The sequence below is a fragment of the Nomascus leucogenys genome, chromosome 9 (genome assembly GCF_006542625.1).
Source record: "Nomascus leucogenys isolate Asia chromosome 9, Asia_NLE_v1, whole genome shotgun sequence".
Taxonomy (NCBI): domain Eukaryota; kingdom Metazoa; phylum Chordata; class Mammalia; order Primates; family Hylobatidae; genus Nomascus; species Nomascus leucogenys.
The window spans coordinates 94,350,434-94,360,786 of NC_044389.1; the positions used below are offsets into that span (position 1 = coordinate 94,350,434).

The window sequence follows — 10,353 nt, forward strand, 5'->3', positions numbered from 1 at the left end:
CAGAAGCAAAATTTATCAACTGTCCAAATTATTAAATGCTATTAGGGAAATTCTTAGTGAAAATATGGATTATGTGTATATATTTTAGGCTTCAATTTTCTATATTAATATAGAGATAATTTTTTGCCTCAAATTAGTATTTTTGCCAGTGCTACCATTTTGGCAATGGTATTTCCCTGCTAATCTGATCTTTCCTAAAAGAAAATTTAAACAATTTTTGACTTCAACAGAAAGACCTGAAAACACTTTTGTTGAAATGTAGGTTGTGTTAAACTTCACTTTGGGTGATTATTTGTCTCTTGTGGTGCTACAGGATCCATTACAGATAATACATTAACTAATTTTAGGTTATGCAAATCTTTTGGCATCCTATACTAAGAAATATTCAATTGGCTCCACTTTCACTTCTGCTTATTTACAGAATGTTGTTTATGTCTTACTTGTGTTCACTTTGATATTTTTCACTTGGGCATTTTTTTCATTGTCAGATGAATTGAAACATAACATCTGGGGAGATGCTGGGCAGGTGGATGTCAGAGAGACTTCTGCCTTCTGTCAGCTCCGTGACTTCCGCAAACTTCCTTCATCTGTAAAATGGACCTTAACGTGCATACCCGCTAAGATTAATCTGAAGATGATATATGTACCTTGTAATTATTGTTGCCTTTATTTATTTATATTCTATTAATTTTTTTTTTAAGATGAGGTCTCGCTCTGTTGCCCAGGCTGGAGTGTAGTGGCGTGATCACAACTCACTGCACCCTTCACCTCACAGGCTCAAGCAAGCCTCACACCTCAGCCTCCTGAGTAGCTGGGACCACACACACGTGCCACCATGTCCAGCTAATTTTTTTTCTTTCTTTTGGTGGGGCAGAGACAAAGTCTCGCTATGTTGCCCAGGCTGGTCTTGAACTCCCGGGCTCAAGTGATCCTCTTGCCTGGGCCTCCCAAAGTGCTGGGATTACAGATGTGAGCCACTGTGCCCAGCCTATTTATATTCTTTTTTTGATCCAAAAAGGACTGAAGGAGCTCCTAAATGCAGATGGCACAGTCCCTGGCCATGGAGTAGGCTGTTGAGTTACGATGAGTGAGTGAGTCAACATGTGTGTACAGTAAGGAGTGCTGAGTACTTCTTACAGCTTATCCGCTGGGCTTCCCGTTCTTGCTCTGCTCACACAATATGTAAAGCACTCAGTACTATGCTTGGAACACAGGAGCCACTTACTAGATGTCAGGCACTAGTATTATCTCATTTAATTCTCACAAAAGTGCTCTCAATATTGTACTCAAATTATGCATCTTTTGTATATGAGGAAACTGAATCTCAGAGATACTAAGTAACTTGCCTAAGGTCACACAGCTAATATGGTGGAGTCAGGGCCCAAGACAAGTTTGTATAATTTCTGAGGCTATGTTTTTAACCACTAAGCTACACTTGAGTGTCTTAGGAGTAATTTTTAATTATCTTAACTGATTGAGAAATTGAAATATGCTTTTTGGGGCCAGGCACGGTGGCCCACACCTGGAATGTCAGCATTTTGGGAAGTCAAGGTGGACGGATCACTTGAGGTCAGGAGTTTGAGACCGGCCTGGCAACATGGCAAAACCTTGTCTCTACTGAAAATTCAAAAATTAGCTCAGTGTGGTGGTATACGCCTGTAATCCCAGCTACTCAGGAGGCTGAGGCACAAGAATTGCTTGAATCTGGGAGGCAGAGGTTGCAGTGAATCAAGATTGTGCCACTGTACTCCAACCTGGGCGACAGAGAGAGACTGTCTCAAAAAAAAAAAAAAAGAAAGAAAAAGAAAAAAAGTCCTTTTTGATGTATTTAGCATTTTTGTTTAGAATAAAAAAAAATTTCATTTTTTTTTTTAAGTAAAAGAACCCCAAATCTGGTAAAGTTGGATTGTGAATATACATGGAAAACTGACAAAATAGTAAATATCACTAAGAGCCTCTGGGAATGCGGTGGAAGTTTAATTGAAAGCTTAGAAATCTACGGACATGATTTTTAATGCTTTTTAATTATGTTTAAAAAGTTAATTATAATTTTAATTTTATTTAATTAACCATAGATTTACAAATTATGAGATTAATTTATAAAAAAGCAAATTTACTTTTGAGCTCATTTCTTTGACTTAACATTTGCTAAAATTAACTTCACCTTAAAAAAAATTCTTAATCAGATTTTCCTTTGTATTATTTAATTCCCATCTAACATTGTGAGATTAACCAATTTTCTGCATTTTAGACCTTAAACACTAGCTAGTAATCAATCATGAAATGGTTATTAAGCTTTTAGTCTATGCTTAGCACCAGGCAAGATGCAGTGAGAGAGAAAGAAGCATGTGGTCTACATTTTCTAGTACCTTAAAATCTATGGAAAGATCCAAGATGATGATGAACTATACCAGAACTATACATAATTGAGCACTAAATTTTGCAGATCAAATTAAGAATTTTGCACGTAGTTTTAAAATACTGCGACCCTCACCATCTCCCTTTAAAGACATGTGGAGTATCTATCATGTCATGAAAGGTAAGGAAATTAGTCATGGATTTCATTGTATCAGAAATGTATGAAATAAAGAGCAGAATAACGTGAATCAGTAATACATGCTCCTGAGATTTTAGGCTTCTGTTAAACATGTTCTGACAAGCTGCGTTAAAGCAAATACTGTTCTCCTCCTGTATATACTTCCGTCCCTGCATGGTTCTCACTGCTCTTGTCTATTGTGATACATGTGATGCATCCCCTTGAACTTCCGTGATTCCTCCCTCCTCCATATTTATATATTTATTTAATTATTTTCGAGATGGGGTCTTGCTCTGTTGCCCAGGCTTGAGTGCAGTAGTGTGAACATAGCTCACTGCGGCCTTGAACTTCTGGGCTGAGGCATTCCTCCTGTCTCAGCTTCCCTAGTAGTTGGGACTACAGGTATGTACCACCATACCTGGCTGATTTTAATTTTTTTTTTTTTTTTAAGAGGTGGGGCCTTGCTGTGTTGCCTAGGCTAGTCTCAAACTCCATGCCTCAAGCACTCTTCCTGCCTCAGCCTCCCAAAGTCCTGCAATTGCAGGCATGAACCACTGTGCCTGGCCCTAATCCATGTTTGGAATCCCTTTAACACCACCCTTTTACGCTCTCTCAATGCAATTTTTCCTACCTTTTTGCTTCAAGTCTGTGTTTGCTGATATAAACAGCCTCACTAAGATGAAGAAACTCAGAGTGGCTGATTTAACTTTCTGCAAATGGTGGATACCCATTGACTAGCTCACCTGCCATTTATGGAAAACCCGTCTTTGGCTGACTGAAAATATCAACTGAATTCCTGGTTATAATATTCATTTTCTCTTCTCCCACTCATGTTTTTTGTCTAACCTCTGGGTTCCTCAGTTTCTGCATCAGGACTTTTAAAACTCTGTCCCTGCTTTCTTTGAAGATATTTTTATTGTGAGATAGTTGATCAACACAAAAGATTATATATAATGTGTACATGCAAGTTTTATAGGGTGATAATAAAAAGATAACATGTGAATTCACCATCCAGTGTAAGAACTAGAACATCACTAATAACAGGGAAGCTCCCTGTACGTTTTTCCATGAGCAGATCTTGTCACCACTCCCCTGAATGTTGTGTTATCAAGCTCCCTCCCACCACACATTCGCCAGTATGCACTTTTTTTTTTTTTTTTTTTTTGAGATGGAGTCTCGCTCTGTCACCCAGGCTGGAGTGCAGTGGTGTGATATCAGCTCACTGCAACCTCCACCTCCCAGGTTCAAGTGATTCTCCTGCCTCAGCCTCCCGAGTAGCTAGGACTACAGGTGTGCACCATCACACCCTGCTAATTTTTGTATTTTTAGTAGAGCTAGGGTTTGGCCGTGTTGGCCAGGCTGGTCTCAAACTCCTGACCTCAAGTGATCCACCTGCCCTGGCCTCCCAAAGTGCTGGGATTACAGGCGTGGGCCACCATGCCCAGCCCTGTGTCTGCGTTTCTTGCTTTTTCCTCCCCTCAACATAATGTTTCTGAGATTCATCCACATAGATCCATGATTCACTTATTTTAACTCTTAAATAATATTACATTGGATTTATTCATTCTCCTGTGGGTGGTGATTCAGGTTGTTTCCTTTTTTTTTTTCTTTGAAAATAGAAACAATGTTATTAAGAACATGTCGGTCCAGGTCTCCAGATGCTCTCTCTTTGGAGAGAAGCATGATCTGGTGTAGAGCTGCTGAGCTGTAGGATGTGCCCATCCTTGAATTCATTGCCAAGTGTTATTTAATCTCCTTTCAGTTTGTCATTCAACAATTTACCAGTCTCTGGTCCCAGTTGGCTTCCTTCTTCCTTCATCCGCGATGGCTTTCTGCCTAACAGTGGCCTTTCTCTTTAGTGGATTCCATTGTCTCCATTTACTGATGTTTTATAATAATAATAATTGTGCTGTTTGCAGCATTTGGGGAAGAGAACTTCTGTCTCAGCGTTAGTAAATAATTCCATTTGCCACTCTGCCCGTTATTTTGTTTTTCAGAAGTTTTCCTTTTTAGTCACTGTGAGCCTTTTCCTTAAGCTGGTCCAGAACTGCTCTGGTGTCCAGGCTGTCACCCTGCATGAACTTGGGGGGGGTGCTAATTGCTGATGACTTCAAACACAAACTATCACTAAGGGCGCACACTTTGGCAGAAATGCACATACTTCAGGAGCAAAGGCCGTTTTTAAAATTTAGTGAAAAGAATGAAACTAATATTTGCTGAAGGGTCATATCCTTGCTTGGTATTTTCACATGTTATTTATTTTAACCTTGCAAACATTCATTTAATGTGTAGCATATTGCATATTTTCTTGTTTTATTTTCTAAGTGAGGATCAGAAGTGTTAGACAAATAGAGCAAATTAAGATCACAGAAAAGAATCAGAGTTTAAATTCAGGTTTCTTGGTTCTTGCTTTAGTGTTCTAATCTGTGCTGCAGGAAGTTATATATGTACACATGCATATCATGTTTCTGAGCATACATGCAACATATACACACAGACACGTAGAATGTCAACACATATAGACATACATAGAATGTCCATAATATACAGTATTCAATATTTGAAATAAGACATTTTGAAGTTACCTCTGAAGGCAAATGTGGCAAAGCAAATTGTCTGTTATGTGAATTTCTCACATTTGACTTTGAATGCATTTTCAAAGTGCCTCTCTTCAGTCTTGAAGGGATAAGACTGTAGGGAGATAACACTGTGTTTGCCAGTGGTATGGCACATTCTCTTTCTGAGCTCAGGTTGGTAACTTAATTGTGTCCTCTCTCCTCTTTGTCCTTCCTGCTCCATTCTGACAAGAGTGTGTAGCATGCCTGGTGGGGTCTTGTGGGGACGCCAGGACCCTGAGGCTGTGCTCAAAAACTTTTACTTTCTTCTGTGGTCCTGGGACAGTTCTCTGACAGTGGCTGACTTGGGGAGGGGACTGACATTGCCTGCCCCTACCTGGGCTTCTTGCTTCTGTCCTGCAGACTTCCAAGGAGTTTGCAGGACAGCAGCTAGAGAAAGCCTTTTAAAACACAAGTCCGGGCACGCTGCTGTTCCGCATACAAACCTCCATGGGCCCCATGCCCCACAGGGAAGAAAAGCCAACATCCTCAGGGACTGCAAAGCCCCGTGTGACCACTGTCTGCAGTCCTCTTCCTCTTCCCCCCCCACTAAGATTGCTCCAGACACAGTGGCCTTCCTTGACCTTGCTAAACGGTTTTAGGGCTTTGCTCTGTCTGTTCCCTCTGCCTGCATAGCTCTCCTGGAAGAATTTTGTGTGGCTTTCTTCATCCCTCTTTGAGGCCTTACTGAAATGTCACCTTCTCACTGGGGACTTACCTGACCACCCTGTCTAGAAGGGCAGACTGCCTGACACTTCACGTCCCCTTGTCTCGCTATTTTTCTCTCTTAGCGCTTCCCACTAACATACCATTTATGACCTACATAGATCTTGTGTCTTTTTCATCTCTTGCGCTGTAATTAACATAAGCCCCACGAGGGCAGGGACCACTGACTTCTCTTTGTCACATCATTTCTATACCTGGAACAGCTCTTGGCACATAGTAGGTGCCCAGTAAAGATTTGCCGAATGAGCGAAGGATTGTCCATGAAAGCAATGCTCTTTCCTTGATAGAATCTGCTGTTTATCTAAACTATTACATCTTGTAACATGCATAGGAAGAATCAGGGCATAGAAGTCAATGAGAAATTTACATGTTTGTATTTACTAGGAGCCTTGTCATACGTGTGTACCACACATGGACATGGGGGTTGGTTATGTTCATCAGAATACTTTTGATTGTAAAAGGAAGAGATTAGCTCATGTAACTGGCAAACCTAGTGTTTCTGGCTTTTGGAAGAGTTAAATTCAGGTGCTCAAATGGTGATGTCAGGATTCTATGTCAATCACTCTTTTGCTTGCCTCTGTGTTGACTTCATTATTGGACTGTGGCCACATGGTAGTCAGCAACTCTACTTTTACAGCCAATTAAACTAGCCAGACCATAGCAACAGAGCACCTCTGATATGGTTTGGAGGTTTGTCCCCCTCAGATCTCATGTTGAAATGTGATCCTGAGCATTGAAGGTATGGACTAGTGGGAGGTGTTTGGATCATGGGGGTGGATCCCTCATGAATGGCTTGGTGCCCTCCCCACAACAATGAGTTCACGTGAGAGCTGGTTTAAAGAGCCTGGTACATTCCCCTGCCCTTGCACCCTGTCTTGCCATGTGACATGCTGGCTCCCCTTCACCTTCCATCATGATTGGAAGCTTCTTGACCAGAAGCAGATGCTGGCACCATGCTTCCTGTACAGCTTACAGAACCACAAGCCAAATAAACCTCTTTTCTTTGTAAATTACCCAGTCTCAGGAATTCCTTTATAGCAGCACAAATAAACAACACAGCTTCTTTCCCAAGAGTTCCTGCCAAAGTCCCAGAGCCGAGGCTCTTGGATGCTTGCTAGATTATGTGGCCCTCCTGAGATCTATCACAGGGTCTGTGGATGTGGTGTCCTCTTTGGCTGGATGAGGTCATGTGAGGGCAAAGGGGCCACATGAGATTGGAGAGAAGCATCCTGCTACTTCCGTCTGTCCTGTGTTCTCTTTTTATATCCACTTGCCTCCCAGAATCAGACTACACATGACTGACAAACCATCTGATACCACATTTAAAATTAGACCTAAGTAAATAGGATGAAAGTGGGCGGGAGTGTGGAAGAGAGAGAGCTGACGAGTGGCTCGGAGTTTCCCTATGTGTAGTAAAGAAATACTGGTGGGCTGGTGCTTGAACTGGTGCTGAGAGGGTAAGAGGCTTGGCTGTGTTTCACACCATTCAAAAGAAATAGGAATCCTGCAACACTCTGCAAGCCATTTATAGAGGTGATTGTACACTTCTCAAAGTTAGTCACCCAACCAGGCAAGCCAAAGTCAGATGATTCTTTTGTGTCTTGTGAATGTAGAAAGGATTGTTGAACAGTAGTCAGCTCAAAACCTGTGATTCTAGGCTGGGTGCGGTGGTGGCTGATGTCTGCAATCCCAGCAGTTTGGGAGGCTAAGGTAGGACGATCACTTGAGGCCAGGAGTTCAAGACCATCCTACGTAACATAGTGAGAACCCATCACTACCAAAACAAAAAGAAAAAACCAAAAATACCTATGATTCTAGAATTTATTGGTTTTTCTTTTCACCTCTGTCTTTGGAAATTGCTATTAAAAAATACAAACGCCTAACAAAAATAATGTGTGATTGTGCCTTCTCTAAGACTGGTGTTAGGAATGCTAGAACTTGTCTCACAGGCATTTCTTCCTATATCTTCATGCCTGTTGCTATTCCAACCTTGTCATCCTTTTAACTTTTATTATTTTACTACTCTGAGCTCCAGTGCTTACTACCAGCAAAGCTAAATAGCTTGCCTGCTTAGTTAGGCATAAAACACCGAGAATGTGCCAGCATGTGGATCTTTACCCATGCTGGGAGATGGAGGGTGAGAAGGCTAATCTCTCAGCTTTTATGTGGAAGAAAAATATTGCAGTTTATTTGACCTTTTACTTATGGGAATAAAGTAAGGGGTTTAGTGCTTTTACAAATCGAAGTACAGAGAGCAGAATTAGGTATTCTTAAGCTAAAAGCGATGACAGTATCTAGATTTCCGTGTGTGTGTGTGTGTGTGTGTGTGTGTGTTTCTTTCAAGCTTGTCTGGTAAAAGAAAATCTTGCAGTATCCTTGAGGATAATAATGCTTGATAGAATTGTGTATTTAAATATAGACATGACTCAACAGAAACAGCCATTCCATGTTTAATGAAGGGAACTTTTCTACCTTCTGCAGAAGACTACACTACACTAACAATCATATTGAATAGGCAACCCTAAATTAACTTAATTAATTTTAATGATCAATTTAAGTGTTAATTGGAAGCTTGTAATTTTGAATGTAAAATGGGGATTCTATGGGTTATCAAAATATGTTTCCATATTTCTTGATATTTAGGCTTAAAAAAAGAACAGTCAAAGTGATGTAACCATCTCAGTCATTAACAAGCTGAATCTTTAACTGGTGTGACAGTTATTGTCATTATGCTAATAACAGGAGATGGGGTTCTGTAAGAGGAAGCATTAGCTGTTCCAGTCCTCCGAGGAAACAGTAAAATTCAGCTCCATTGGGTTGTAATTAGAAAAGAAGTATATGTAAATACTGAAAAAAGTCTTCGCTACTTCAGCACGCAGTATGCCAAGGGCATGTGTGAGCAGCTTTTTAATCTCTAGGTGTGGCCTATTTTATAAATATTTTCATAAGCATTTATCTACTTGCCATTTGGCAATACAGCATTGTGTAATTGTATCCATATGTTTGCCTTCTGAAGTTGAATAAAAACTTCTTGGACAGGGCTAGCTGTCAATTCTTCGTCTCCTTCTTCCATTGGGCAGTTCAGGCTCAAAATGAGGCTTTTTCACTGACAGGCGGGCACAGGAAGAGAAGAAGATTTAGCTTTCTTTTTCCACATTTTCTTTCCTTTCACAGTGGTAATGGTATTAATGGTGATAATCATAATAGCTATTATGGAGTACTTAGTTGTTTCTATCAGCCAGGTGCATGCATCAAGTAGTCCGATCCCATCCCTACAACCTGTTAAATAGCCATTGTTGTTATTGCCGCCATACAGATGACAACACTGAGCACAGAGTGGTTAAAGAACTTGCTTAAAGTCGCACAAATATTAAGTGGAGTTTCTGGGACACAAACCAGGTAGCCTGGCTGTTTCCTTCTGGCTCTTAACTGCACCTCCAGCCGAGACCTGTGTTTTTAGCCATTGTTTGCAATTCCAGCAGCTTCGTTGGCCCAGCCTATCCTGAGTGGGATTCGTGATCCCTCTGTTCACTTTTCTTTTCCCCCTTCTTGTTAGGTCAAGTACAAAAGAGATTTTGAAGAAAGCAAAGGGAGGGGCTTCAGCATCGTCACGGACACTCCTGAGCTACAGAGACTGAAGAGGACTCAGGAACAAATCAGTAACGTAGGTGCCTGTTTATTCAATAGCATGATGGCTCTGATGTGCATTTCTGGATGAGAAAGGGAGGATGGGTGACTTGGAAGTGTTTGTGTTGCTGTGGGGTGCAAGCAGTACTCAGTGCACCCATAGACTATGCCAATTTTATCTGGTAAACCCTGCCCTCTGGTTCCATCACAGTTATCTAGGGCCCAGTGCTTAGTTACCTAATAGAAGATCTCCTTATTCCATTTTGAATGATTCTCAAGCTTTCAAATTTTTCCAAAATAGGCCTTTTATAATTAAAATAAGAAACTTGAAAGTTAAGTTTTGACTGTGGATAAGCATATAAAATATACATATAAGCTTAGGAGTCTTAAAAAAATCTCTTATTTGCTGACTATGTGTCTATAAGATTTCATACTTTGAATTAGATATTTGTTGAAATCAGGTATTACATCTTACTTTTGAAATAAACATTTATATATGTAGTTGCTTTGGACTTGAAGGTATGCCTTGTTTATTAATACAGTTTCCTCGAAAGAGAAAATGGAGACTAGCAGAAGTTCAAAACATATTAGGGAGGTATTAATTCAGTACTTATTAAAGGTGGATAAACAGCTCTTCTTAGTTTTTGTAATTCACACCTGTGATTATGTTTCTTCCAAAATATTATATGAAGTGTGTCAGGATGTATTTTTCTTCACAAAAATTAATTCAGTGTTAGATATCCAAGAGGAAATATGAATGAAAATTAACAAATGTGTGAGTGACATAAAAGTATGAGCAAACAGGCAACCCTCATACCATTTTTCACGAGAACTGTATTTTGTGTGTCA

General features: G+C 40.3%; 1 protein-coding gene across 1 annotated transcript in view; it reads left to right on the forward strand.

Annotated features, from left to right (window-relative positions):
- Nucleotides 1-10,353, forward strand: part of NEBL (nebulette) — a 443,477-nt gene that overhangs the window by 249,349 nt on the left and 183,775 nt on the right. The window contains exon 4 of the mRNA XM_012499561.2: nucleotides 9,434-9,541. Coding sequence (XP_012355015.1) covers nucleotides 9,434-9,541 — 108 coding nt within the window. The remainder of the gene's footprint in view (nucleotides 1-9,433; nucleotides 9,542-10,353) is intronic.